This window comes from Pristis pectinata, chromosome 31, assembly GCF_009764475.1.
Source record: "Pristis pectinata isolate sPriPec2 chromosome 31, sPriPec2.1.pri, whole genome shotgun sequence".
NCBI classification, from domain to species: domain Eukaryota; kingdom Metazoa; phylum Chordata; class Chondrichthyes; order Rhinopristiformes; family Pristidae; genus Pristis; species Pristis pectinata.
In genome coordinates this window covers 5,636,451-5,650,875 of record NC_067435.1, presented here as the reverse complement: position 1 = coordinate 5,650,875, position 14,425 = coordinate 5,636,451, and the positions used below count along the sequence as shown (strand labels likewise).

At 40.2% G+C, this 14,425-nt stretch overlaps 1 protein-coding gene across 2 annotated transcripts in view; it reads left to right on the top strand.

The window, feature by feature from the left end:
• The first annotated feature begins 12,760 nt into the window (after positions 1 to 12,760).
• The window catches only part of cc2d1a (coiled-coil and C2 domain containing 1A), a 76,172-nt gene continuing 74,507 nt past the window's right edge, over positions 12,761 to 14,425 (top strand). For both annotated transcript variants that reach the window (XM_052042057.1, XM_052042058.1), the window contains exon 1: positions 12,761 to 13,132. In XM_052042057.1, the coding sequence (XP_051898017.1) occupies positions 13,073 to 13,132 (60 nt within the window). In that variant the 5' untranslated portion in view covers positions 12,761 to 13,072. The remainder of the gene's footprint in view (positions 13,133 to 14,425) is intronic.

Below are 14,425 nucleotides of genomic sequence, written 5' to 3'. Positions count from 1 at the left end.
TTGTGGATTTCGAGGTGTGTTTAGGATCGTTATCCTGTTGTAGAAGCCATCCTCTCTTCATCTTCAGCTTGCTTTTTTTTAGACAGTGTGATGTTTGCTTCCAGAATTTGCTGGTATTTAATTGAATTCATTCTTCCCTCTACCAGTGAAATGTTCCCCGTGCTACTGGCTGCAACACAAGCTCACAGAATGATCGATCCACCCCCGTGCTTAACAGTTGGTGAGGTGTTCGTTTCATGAAATTCTGCACCCTTTTTTCTCCAAACTTCCCTGCATCCTCACCACAAAATTCAGTGTCAGAAGTTTGCAAAGGAACATCTACACAAGCCTGATGCATTTTGGAAACAAGTACTGTGGACTGATGAAGTTATAATAGAACTTTTTGGCTGCAATGAGCAAAGGTATGTTTGGAGAAAAAAGGGTGCAGAATTTCATGAAAAGAACACCTCTCCAGCTGTTAAGCACGGGGGTGGATCGATCATGCTTTGGGCTTGTGTTGCAGCCAGTGGCACGGGGAACATTTCACTGGTAGAGGGAAGAATAAATTCAATTAAATACCAGCAAATTCTGGAAGCAAACATCACACCATCTGTAAAAAAGCTGAAAATGAAAAGAGGATGGCTTCTACAACAGGATAACGATCCTAAACACACCTCAAAATCCACAATGGACTACCTCAAGAGGCATAAGCTGAAGGTTTTGCCATGGCCCTCACAGTCCCCTGACCTAAAAATCATCAAAAATCTGTGGATAGACCTCAAGAGAGCAGTGCATGCAAGACGGCCCAAGAATCTCACAGAACTAGAAGCCTTTTGCAAGGAAGAATGGGTGAAAATCCCCCAAATAAGAATTGAAAGACTCTTAGCTGGCTACAGAAAGCGTTTACAAGCTGTGATACTTGCCAAAGGGGCGGGTTACTAAGTACTGACCATGTAGGATGCCCAAACTTTTGCTTCGGGCCCTTTTCCTTTTTTGTTATTTTGAAATTATAAAAGATGGAAATAAAAAAGTAATCTTGCTTAAAATATTAAAGGAACGTGTCATCTTTAACTTTTTGCCTTTTGGAAATCAGGTCATCTTTTACTCGCTTAGCTATTCACAGTAACAGAAATTTTGACCAGGGGTGCCCAAACTTTTGCATGCCACTGTAAATTTAACAATACCAAGTGAAGCAATTCAGGGATCTAAGCAAAAGGCATAAATGAAGGTGGCATGCGTTAGTTGAGGTGGCAGACTGGTTAAGAGAGTGACCTGTTCTGCTACCCAGTAGCTGCTTTTTTAATCCTTTTTGTAAACTGACAGAAACTGATAGTACTTGCTGCACCTCATAACAACCTTAAGGTGAACTACCATACACCTCTCATATAATAGATAAAAATAAAAGACAAAATTAGGCAAGACAAGACACAGAAGAAGTTATTATGATAGACACTCAAAGGAATGATCAGATAATTTCAGTGAGGATCTTTACATAAAAAAAGAGAGGTGGAGAAGTTTAAGGAGAGAATTATGGAGTTCAGGGCCAAAGCAGATTAATTAAAATCAGCACACAAGAGGCCAAAAATTGAAGTGTATGGAGATATCTAGAATGCTTGAGGCTGAATAAGAATGCAGGGATTAACAGGGTGGACATTATTGGGGGTTCAGAGTGCAAATGATATAAAGTCAGAACACAAGCCAATGTGAGTCATCAGTCATAGTAGTGAACACGAGCTAAGTGAGTTAGAGACAGGCAGTGGAGCTTTGGATGGGCACATCTCTTCCAGTATGAACTAGAAGGGCAGTCAAGAGAGCAACGGAATAGTCAGGTATGGAGATTACAATGGAATGGAAGAAGGCTGAGCTGAGGATGGAGCCCTGCAAGGTTACAGAGGTGGAATTTAGCAGTTTTATCGACGGAGCAGCTAGATAGACAAAAACTTGGCTGTGTCAAACCACATGAAAAAAAAGCTGTGAACCAACTGACTCAGTTTTGAATGATTTCCTGGGATGCCAATGGTGGCCAAAAAGCCAAATATGTGGCAGGGCCAAAGACACTCAAATCTTCCGTATACTTAGTTTTAAGAGATTTCTGTTCATTCAGGTAGTGGAGGGGCCAGAAAGGTGTTTAGGAGATTGAGCTCCATGTTCCCAGTATCGATGTAGAAATTGATGGAGCTTTGAATAACAACATGAAGGGGAACTCCAGAGGATATAGTCTAGAATTGGGATGAAAAACCATTGCAGACATTTTTTGTTAACTAGGAACAGAAGCAATTAAGAGCAGCCAGCTATCTGACTAATGAAGGAAAGGTATTAGAAGGGGATGCAAGGATGTTGAAGGTAGGAGGGAAAGTTAAGCAGTTCCAAAACCAAAACAAATTGTGAATTTTCTATGAGCCATTTCACCACTGAGATGGGGCCAGAAATCGAATTGGAAGAATTCAAGCTGCTTTTTCTTACACAGACCCTGGGGTCAAAAATATCTTGCTCCCATTCAAGTTCTGTGGGTCCTGAGGTGGCTAACAAACATGCTTGACATAGAGATGGGTAGGTACTTTAGGACATGATGTGCTCCTTTTGCCATTACGATGGGCTTAGCCAAAAGATCAAGAAATATTAATTTATTCCACAGAAAGAGTGGCAGAATTGCTCAATTAGCTCATTCTTGAATAACAGAACCCATTCCATGAAGACAATATTCTACTTCTGAGTTCATCTTTTAGATGTACCCACAGTCTTTTTCTTTCAGCTGGACGTCCTCTGCCTATTGTGTCTCACGTTGTGTGGTGATATCAGAATGCTTGAGGGCTATGACAGCACAGTGATGGTCAGGTCTATCATTTCAAGATTGTTCTCAAGGGAACTGACATTTCCAGATCCTCAATTTCACATTGAGATGTGGAAATTGTATACATAGAACATAGAAAAACTACAGCACAATTCAGGCCCTTCGGCCGACAAAGCTGTGCTGAACATGTCCCTACTCTAGAAATTACTAGGCTTACCCATAGCCCTCTACTTTTCTCAGCTCCATGTACCTACCTAACAGTCTCTTAAAAGACCCTATTGTATCACAGGATTTATTTTAACATGGAATAGTTGTTGCAAGCTGATAAATCCATACCCACCTTTTCTTCTTAAGTATCATGTTCAATGTCCATGGACAGGAAAAGTAGATTGGAGATGGGTGACAATTTATCCAGAATAACATCTGAAGTCTCAGTGAATAGCTATCCCTATTTCATTGTTATTTTGATTTTACTGTTTTCCCACATTACATTATTTTAGGAATTAAAGGGAGAACAATACTTTACCTTTGCTTTTTACATTCCATATTGTGACTCATGGTTATTGGCCCTTCCTCCTCTTTAGGTTTCAAGGCAATATCCTCTGTACCTTGCTTTTCTGTCATAATCTTGCATTCTTCTTCTGCTGTGTCTGTACTCTGGTCCCTGCCAGGTTGGAAATGTTTCTTTCTCAGTGTCCTTGCAACAGGTAACAACGTTCCATCTTCCTTTCCTTTAACCAGTAACGAAAGAAAGAAAAAGAAAGAGGCACTCTTAAATGTTCACCACACTTTCTGATAGAATGAGGAAACACCCTTTAAATTCTCAGAACAGTGTTCTAAAAATGAGGATTTAATATAAAAGTAGCCACAAGTTAAAGTAGAATGTTGTAAAAGTAAAAGCAAAAGTGAATCAGGAAATGTTTAGTAGAACAAAATACTATAACATTAAATATTACTCCAGAAGTCAGGAATAGTACAAATATATATAAAAATGCTACATGTTATTTGCCCTGTGCAACACTTCTTATAGATGTTTAAGCTTCATTAACTTTTGTATTTCTCAGATTATTTATGTTGGTTACAAAAAAGGCATACCCTGAATAATAAGAACCTCCAGATTCCTCAAGTACATGGAAAAAGATCTCCTAAATTTAGTGTATACAAGGGTGCTTGGCACACCCACAGCAGACTCTTGCTTTCTCTTGGTTAGAACATTCCCTTTGGCGTCTATTTTTATCAATTATTTATCCAGTAAACATAGAAGGGTAACTTTTACAAGGAAAGAGAATGAGGTCATATATAAACAAAAATCAGATTAAACAGCTGTGCAAGTCAGTAAGGTCAGAATTAAGAGCTTTAATATTGAACAGGTTTAAGTCTATTTACTCATATACAGTCAATTGTATCTGTAGTATCTCAGTTGGAGAAGTGGATTTGAATGGAACAGAAAATTGCATCACTGTAAGGTAGCAACATCAACTCATCATAAGAACAATACATATAAGCTCGAGATGTACTGATAGCCACCAGCTCACTCAACCATCACAGACTATCTAACACAGTGAATTCGTCAGCTATTTAGCTTAGTAAAAGCTAATTTGTTACTCATTAAGTAACTATTAATTATTGGTTATTCCTATCTAATCCTATATATAGTTATTTGCAGGCAATAATTGTTCAACAATTCATTATTTATATACAATAATTAGTTGTTAGTGCATCACTTGCTGTTTGACTTCTTTGACAATTTTATGTGAAAGAGTTAATTTATTCATTTGGCAGCTAACGGATACCCAATTGTGAATTGGCAAACTCAAATTCAAATCAAACTGGGAGATAAAGGATTTTGTCATCATTCACTCCTAAAACCACCCACAATTTTCTGATAAGAAGCAAGGAGAGATCAAGGATTTATCTGGTTCTTTGCCACATATTTGTCAGATACTGAAACCCAGTTTTCTAAGAAACAGTATAACATATCTTGCAATTTGCCTTGGAAGATCAGGAATTATCTTTATTTGCTGCAATTTTCAATATTACACCCTTATCACACATCTGTACTTTTAAAGTGATAACATCCCATGGCAATTCACAATTTGTCACCCAATCTACAGACATTAGGATAAAAGAACAAAGGCTTGGACAAGTAATAAGTTTTTTTAGGAGTGTCTTAAATCTGTCAGGGTAGAGAAGCTATAATATTTAAGGAGTTCCAGATTTTATGACCTGAGACAGCTGAAGACCCCACCAGTAAAATAAATGGTGCACTGAATGAAATGACAAATCTGAATGTAAATCAGAAATTGGGGTTGATCATGTTCAACCAGAACTCCAGTGGCTTCCTACCAAACCAACTCAAAATGTTCACCCATGTAGGTATTTGCTGCAGCCTACAGATTGCAGTTTCTGAGCTGCAGAAAATCCTGAGTGATCATAGTGTAAAGCTGGTCAATTGCTTCAAGACAAGATGCCTCCAACCCAGCAATAGCACTCTACCATGCCAAAGGAACTAAACATCTTAGTGAATGTACGAAAACTAATGCATTCTGCACTACTCGACAATAACATACCTAAGTCAACCGAGCAAGGTAACAATAAAAGTTAAGACGTGTCTTCTCCCTTCTGAGGGAACTATTGTGCTCATCGGGAGTGACGCCACAACCATTAGGGCACAGCCTCAGAGTAAAGGGACAAGCCTTTAAAACTGAGATGAGGGATTTCTTCAGCCAGAGGGTGGCGAATCTGTGGATTTCACTGTCACAGAGGGCTGTAGAGGCCAAGTCATTGGGTGTATTTAAGGCAGAGATTGATAGGTTTTTGATTGGTAAGGGGGCTAAGGATTATGGGGAGAAGGTGGAAGAGTGGGATTGGAAAAAAATCAGCCATGATTGAATGGTGGAGCAGACCTGATGGGCCGAATGGTCTAATTCTGCTCCGATATCTTATGGTCTTCTGGCTTCAGTCCTTGCCATCCCATAAATGGTGTACTAACAAGAACTGCTTTGGCAAACTCCAAATTCCAGTTTAATTCAATAAATGACACAAACTTTCCAGACATCTCATCTTCTATGGCTCCTCTCTTGCTTTGTTACAGGAAGGGCAGCTTCTGGCATCAGCCACAAAATGGTCTCTTATCATCTGACCCTGGCCCTTGCCTGCCTGGATTCTACCTGCCATGTCATCAGTTGGTCCTTCTTAATAGCTTGCAATACGAGGAAGGTATCACCAGTGGATCAGCACTACAAGGATTTCTGAGACAACCGAGCCTGCAGCTGTGATGCACACTAAACCATGGCACATATTGTGAATGAATGCCTGCTGGCCAAAATTATTGGTAGCTGTGAGCTAAACTTGCTTATCAAGATCGCTACTTCTTGGTTTAGAATACACGCAAAAGCTGATAAATAAATAAGCAGCAAGGAAATTAGCAAATAAATAAATAACAGATAAAGAAAGTACAAAAGACAACTGCATGCAGGGAAATTCAAGCATGAAAACAATGAGAGAGAAGGCAGCACAATTTAGAGAAAATACTTGTTACTTCTCCAGATTAAGTGCTAAAAAACTTGATTGAAGCAATGAGGGATGTAAGACAGCTATGAGATCTTGGTAAGTTTTGATTTTGACAAGTACTTATGAAGGTGTAATAGTGTGTGAGATAGCACATTTAGGGCTTAGTGGCAAAGTTTAAAGCTTAAATTCTATATTTCTTGACTAGAGATATGGAATTGGAGGGGGAAAGTTAACAGTATTGGAAGAAACACACAACAGACTCCAGCAGTTTTGGTACAGGATCTTTAAGGTTCTGACCACAACACAGAAAACTACTTTTGTTGTTAACTCCCAAATATTGACTTGCAAATGTAGTGGTCATTATAGTTTGAAGGAGAAAGCAAAACAGGGAAATTATCCCTGCAAGACTGATGTGAAATGATAATAGACAAGCTCACACTTACTTGCAGGAACATATTTCTTCCGTTTACTCATGCCCCAGGTGTTTTCTGCAAAGCAACAAAATCTAAAAGTAACACATATCACAACTAGGTACAGCGTACAAATAAAAACAAAGTCTGAAGATTGAAATAAAGAGAGAATGTTCATTAGTAAGGCTACCAGCAGCTGAAACAATGGACAAGTGTATTAATTCCAATTGAAATCCTTGATTAGAACTAACATTGAATATACATTATTTATTTTGCATTAAAATTTACTGATTTTATTCAACAACTAAGTTTACCAATATAAATAATGGACGTTAACCATTGAATTCAACAATCATTAGCATTGAGGGAATTTTAGTTATTGGTTATAGGATCTGAAGAAATCTGTTTTTCTCAGCAGAAACTTGTTTAGCACGTTAAATGCTAAACTAATTATTCTGCAGTAATATTAATTAAGAAGATTTATTTCTTCCCAGTCCATATAACATCCACGTTTAATAGCAATATGCTCACCTAATATGAAGCACATAAGTATCTTGTATTCAAGCATACAACTTGGACATGTAAAACAAAAGAACACTTTGACTTTAAACTAAACAAAAAAAGTGATTAAAAACACTGTTTTGGGAGCCTTTAAATTCAAAGAAGAATAGAAAGTAATTTTTCACCAATTAAGTTGTACCTTTGTTAATCTCTATCATGCTCCTCAAACTGTAGCTTGCATCCTATATATAATTAACAGAGCACTGTTTCAGTTATACTGTTTGCAACAAGGGGTTTCAAGTAAAACTAGAAGTCTGCTGCAGCCCCAGCAACACCATTTGAGATTTTAAAATATCCCTAAAATTTCCTGATTACATTTTGTTTACAACCATCATGCTATGTCCAGAGCTTGGGAATATTTCTCACACAGGCATTAAACTTTATTAAACGGTAATGGTGGCATTACATTGAGTGCTTATCACCATAGCAGTCATCGTATATAGCAGCAAATCACTTTTCCATAAGGGTACCCATTGTAAACTGTTCGATCAATATAACCTCTTGTATTTGCAGTAAACAGTTAAATACATATTATAGAATTGAAGGGGTGTGAGAAGGGGTTGAACGAACTACTCCTGCTATTGTTTCTTACGGTGACTAATACAAATTACACTATAAATGTGTACACATCAATTATCACATTGGAACTAATTTACCAATATCATTGCAGGAAATTGGATGAATTTACTCTTTATACATTTCAGTCTTGACATTGGTAGTAGCTCTTGTCTCTGAATGAGGTTGCAGGTTCAGGTCCGACTCTAAGTATGAACATATAATGTAGCCTGATATTCAATGTAGTACCAAGAGGGAATATCATTATTTCAGAAGTCTCGTCTGAGGCAAGATATTACACCAAAGTCTTCTCTACCGCAGATAAAATGTTCCACATCATTGGAAACTGATGAGAATGAAGGATTTCAGCAGAAATCAAACTGTAAATTACCCACACTGTAAATTTTCGTCGCCAAACCTTATTCAACTCCTTCCTCTATTTTAGGAAACTTTTTAAAGACTTCCTTTGATGTAGTCGACTCACTCTTCTCTGGCACAGCATTCAATTCTTTATACTCAAGTTCATGGGATACATTCAGCATTAAAAGACATTATAAAATGTTGAATCATGCAATTCATTCTATTTTTGCAGATGGTTGGATTTAAAAATATCAAGTATACAAGCTTGGCCAGCTAGTACATACTATTAACAGATGATCTCACACAAGGTTCTAATAATTTATACACTGTCTTTATCTTTTGGTAACTAACCGCAGATTATCACTTGAAAATTACTGTATTGTAATAAATACAAGATTAATGACTTAAACCAATTGAAAAAGCATGAGAATGAAATTACTGGCCATCAAAGACTGCCATTACACTATTTATAAAACTGTTCTGTGAAATTTAACTCAAAACTCAGTCTAGATTAAAAAATGATTGTTATTTTAGAAGGAAATCTCTTACTCATCTCTGATTTGGTGTCCCATTAGCGAGCATATCCTCATAGCAGAGCCAAATTTAATTTGAAGAGAGTAATCAAATTTCAGGAGATGCTGGAAATACTCAGCAGGTATGGCAGTACAGGCGCGACCTGTGTTATAGCTGTTCGGGTAACAGAAGTTTGCCCGGACAGAATTTCACAAATCACTACACAAAGAGATATTGAATGAAATTTGTTCTCACGGAATTTTTGAAAAAAAAAGTAAATGAATAAACATATTTTTCCACCAAACTTGTGTTTCTTGATGCAGATGATGTAGTTTCAAGTTATGGAAAATCACAATACGAACCATTTTCCAGGAACACAACCCCTCCCCTCCCTTAACATTGGGGGAGGGGTGGGGGGAGGCAGGTGGTCACCTGTATCTGACGTTCATTAGTGGAGTCTGATGAAAAGTCAATAACTCAAACACTAACTTTGTTTCTCTCTCAACAAAGATGAAGCTTGATCTGTTAAGTATTTCCAGCACTTTCTGTATTTATTTCAGACTTCCAGCATCTGCAGTTTTTAAAAAAAACTTGTTAAATCTAATTTCAAGCTTGACTTTATACACCAAAAATATGTTTCTCTCAATATTTCCAACACCATCTGAGTTCTTTCAATGAAATTGATGTCCTGTAAAATATCAGTTATGCTCCATGTGCTGTCATTGCAAAGAAATTTAACAGGGAATATATCTGTAGTTGATTAAGGAGAAATTTCACATATACATCTTATGGCAATTATCTCACTAACAACTACATTGTTCCACTTCAGTTTCAGATTCTGTACTATATCCTGGAAATTACTAAGAATTAGCTTTGTTTTAAAGCCAGGATTACAATATTTTATCAACTTTGATACAATGACCATCTCATATTCTAAAACAGACTACAGTTAATTTCAGTCATACATTCTTACCACAAAGTTCACTCCACCCACTAAAACTACCCATTGCTAACATCTGGAGATGCAACTACTAGATGTTCTAAATTACAATTATATTGACCACTGCCTTTTACTGTGCATTTACACTGCAAGTTCACTGTTAATGTCAAACAGTTGTAGACCTTGCACAGAACAATAATCTTACGATTGCGTCAAACAACGAATACAGAAAAAGAATTCCCGACACAGAAAATAAAACAAACCATGAAACTAGTGAAACTTAAAAATATTACAAATGGGAAAATTACTTTGAGCTGAAATTTCTTCAGGGCACCTCAAAGCTTGTGTTCCTCTACTTACTAAAGATGTTTTTACCTTTAATGGGACGCCAATGAGACTTTGCAGTATCTTAGTGTCTGTACAAACTTTAAGTTGCAAAGTACAAAGCCAATGCGCCAACACCAGCAGCACATGAGCAACAAAATGACAACAACCCAATGATTTGGGAGGTTGGATGAGGGAAAAATATCTGGCACATAGAGGAGCAGCACCTCATATTCCACCTGGGCAGACTCCAAAGGCACGAACATTGAATTCTCAAACTTCCAGTAACAATTCCTCCTCTGTCCTTTTTCCCTCTCTCCTCCTGATCTACCCGGCCACCATCACCACATCTCTGTTTCCCCTCCCCACCTCTATTCTATGCTTCACCTTCCTCTCCTATCAGATTCCACCTTCAGCCCTTTGTCCCTTCCACCTATCACCTCCCAGCTTCTGACACCGTTCTCACTCTCCCTCCATTCCCTCATCTGCCCATCACCCCTTTCAGCTGGACCCACCTATCAGCTCTTGCTCTAACCCTTCCTCTCACCTCTTTATACTGGCTATCTCCCCTCTTATCTTTCAGTCTAGATGAAGGGTGTACTGTCCATTTCCCTCCATAGATGCTGCCTGACCCACTGATTTCCTCCAGCAGTTTGTGTGTTGTTCCAGATGCCAGCACTTGCAGCCTCTTGTGTCTCTAGAACAGTACTCTGGAGATCTCATCCAATCTGACAGGGAGGGAAAATGGCTTAACGACTGGCTTGATGTGTCGACCAAGCGGCACTCCCTCAGTGGAGCACTTGAATTCAGGCCTGGGGCTTCCAGCCGCTCCCACCTGATCTGCCACACCCAGTCCAAAACACTCAGCATTCAGCTTTTTAGAACATAGAAAACCTACAGCACAATTCAGGCCCTTCAGCCCACAAAGCTGTGCCGAACATGTCCCTACCTTAGTGATTACTAGGCTTACCCATAGCCCTCTATTTCTCTAAGCTCCATGTACCTATTGTTACGGACTCGGTGAATGTTCCTTTAAGGTAGAGTTAGGTGTGCGTGTGTGTGGCGTGCTTACGTCAACCAAAGATAAAGGACGTAATGATGTTGTTGAAGAAGTCAGTGAGAGAGAGAGAGAGATAGAAAAGGGAGAGAGACACCAGCCTGCTAGTTTCTCTTATCGATGGATGAGAAACAATAACTGTGTCTGTCACTGCAATCCACGTGTGGAAATTGGAAGTAATCCAGTGGAGTTCACTTTGTTGCTGACCTGTAGAAGGAAACAGGTATTTGTGTGGACGGCCACGATTGGGATGCTTTTCGGGGTGAGGAAGTCACTACTAAGTAAACACTGAGGTGTTGTTTGGGTTCCATCGTGGAACATTTGGATTTCGTAATTACTCTCTACGTCCTCTCTACATCTACGTTTTATCTTCAGACGACGGTGGTTGTTGAAGAAGCCTTTGCTCATGTTTCACCTTATGGCTTGCTGAACTGAACTTTAAGAACCATTCCTGGACTTGGAGTTTGGGACTTTGCCACACACACACACACACACACACACAAACAAAGAGTTTAGTTTTGGGGTTAATGTTCAAGGTTTAACATTTTTACTTCTAACATACTAATATTTTTACTTTTATTTTTCTTATTATCATAAGTAGTGATTAATAAAGTAGTTTTTAACACTGAATCATGACTCAGTGTGTTTCTTTTGTTGCTGGTTCGTAACACTATCCAAAAGTCTCTTAAAAGACCCTATCGTATCCGCCTCCACCACCGTTGCCAGCAGCCCATTCCACGCACTCACCACTCTCTGAGTGAAAAACTTACCCCTGACATCGCCTCTATGCCTACTCCCCAGAACCGTAAACCTATGTCCTCTTGTGGCAACCATTTTAGCCCTGGGAAAAAGCCTCTGACTATCCACACGACCAATGCCTCTCATCATCTTATACACCTCTATCAGGTCCCCCCTTATCCTCTGCCGCTCCAAGGAGAAAAGGCCGAGTTCACTCAACCTGCTTTCATAAGGCATGCTCCCCAATCCTGGCAGCATCCTTGTGAATCTCCTCTGCACCCTTTCTATGGCTTCCACATCCTTCCTGCAGTGAGGCAACCAGAACTGAGCACAGTACTCCAAGTGGGGTCTGACCAGGGTCCTATATAGCTGCAACAATACCTCTCGGCTCCTAAATTAAATTCCACGATTGATGAAGGACAATACACCATATGCCTTCTTAACCACAGAGTCAACCTGTGCAGCTGCTTTGAGCGTCCTATGGACTTGGACCCCAAGAGACCTCTGATCCTCCACACTGCCAAGAGTCCTACCATTAATACTACATTCTGCCATCATATTTGACCTGCCAAAATGAACCACTTCGCACTTATCTGGGTTGAACTGCATCTGCCACTTCTCAGCCCAGCTTTGCATCCCATCTACGTCCCTCTGTAACCTCTGACACTCTCCACACTATCCACAACACCTCTTTTCTTTAATCCTTTGCTCCAACATGTCATTTTAATGACATTGCCAGACATAAGACACGCTCGGACGACACACTACCTGACTATCTTCGCATCAATCAGCTCCCCAATCCACCTCGTTGCCCTCACGAAGCCGACAATCCTTTCCCGCCCGCTCCGCGAGCGCCAAATGCGCCTGCGCGCCCGCCCGCCGTCCCTTGGGTAATGTAGTCGCCCTCCCCGTCGCCTTGCCGGCACGACGTCGGGGGAGGTGGGGGGGGGGGGCGAACTACAACTCCCAGCACGCACAGCGCGGGCACACCTGCCGCCGCTTCCCCGAGCACCTTACGAAAGGAGCGCCGCTTTCACGACAGTGCGGGCATATCTTTTGCGACGGTGTGGGCAGAGCCGTGCGGGTTGTCATTCACTGGAGCGGGGGAAGAAGCCGGAAGTTCCAGTTGGAGGGGAGGTAGCCGTAAACATCTCTGGCTGGGGGGTTTGTGAGGGAAGGGGGGGAATCTGCGCTCTTGGAATGATCCGATTATAATCGAGATGCCCTCTGATCTCGGCGGCCCCGCCTAAGTGGGAAAGGAAGCGAGGATTTTTGACGTGTTTCCCCCCCCCCCTCTGAGACATGAGGCGTTGAGAGCCGGGAGGCCAGCAATGAACAGGAACAGAAGAGCTCCGGAGCCCAAGGGCCGGGGAGCGGCCAAGGCCAGGCAGGTAAGGCTGGGCCGGACGAGTGGACGCTGCCTTCGGGCAGATACCAACCTCCCGGGAGCTGGCAACCAGCCCCAGCCCCTTACAGTTTCATAATGCAATGGGCATTACTTTATGCATTAATGCCACTGCTCTCCTGGGCGTCAAAAGTGTCTAAAAATATACCCCCACGCACACAAAAATATTAATCTTGGCAGTAAAAACATAAATAAACAGAGCTTGTTGGCATTCTGGAGAGAACACAGTTGGTGTTTACAGGAGAGTTGTGTTTTCAGTCTCGGATTGTGTGTGGCGAATGCACTTTGAGCTTTTCAGGCCTGCCACATCGGTAACCAACAGGGTTTATAAGGGTGAGGTTTTTAGGGTTATTAATCTAATCATAATGGTTTAAGGTAAAATTAAAATGTTTTCTGAAATAAGTTTTATATTATCAAAAAGTATTTGGTTAATTGAAAACGTCCCTCTTACAGTGCAGTGACAACACTGCCACTGCGTGGTGGGTCGTGGGCTTATTCAACAGTTAATTAACGCTGAGAACTCCCCAGAAGCTTGATCTACCCTGTGAATAAATATCCTTGTGATTTAACTATTCATTAGAAATAGCTCTAATGGCTTTCTCTGAAAATATAATTTTACTTGCTATTGAAATTAGAAATAAAAAATACAGAAAATGCAGGAGTGAGTTAGATGTGTGGAGAGAGAATCAGTTAAGATTTCAGGTTAATCAGAACTGGAAAAGTGAGAAATCAAATGTTTTTAAGTTGTATAAAAAGGCAGAGAAAAATTGAATAAGAGGAATGTATGCGCTAGGGTGGAAAGTAAAGTTGTTCAGGAGAGAATAGCTGTCTGATGGGGGAAATGAATGCTTGTCAATCATAGCTGATGCATGAACTATTCATGATTAAGAAGGAAGTATAGTCAGTAGGCAAAGTAATTGGTGTGTTTTATCACTTGATTGGCAACAATGGAGATGTGTATGGAGACGAAGATGACGGCAGTTTTGAGGATGAAATCTACCAGCACTATTAGATGCAGAACATAGCAGTTGCTGGGAATGGGGAATGGTGGAAATACTCATCAGGTAGCTTATGTGGGGAGAAAAAATATTGTTGCAAGTGGATGATCTTCCATCAGAACTGGTCAGTTCTAACACTAATGGGTAGGGTTGGTTATCTGAAATTATTGTATTCAATATTGAACCTTGAGGGCTGCAGCGTGCCTGGGTAGAGGTGCTGTTCCTCAAGCTTGCGTTAGGCTTTGTTGGAAAAGTGTAGAAGGGTGAAGAATTAAAATGGC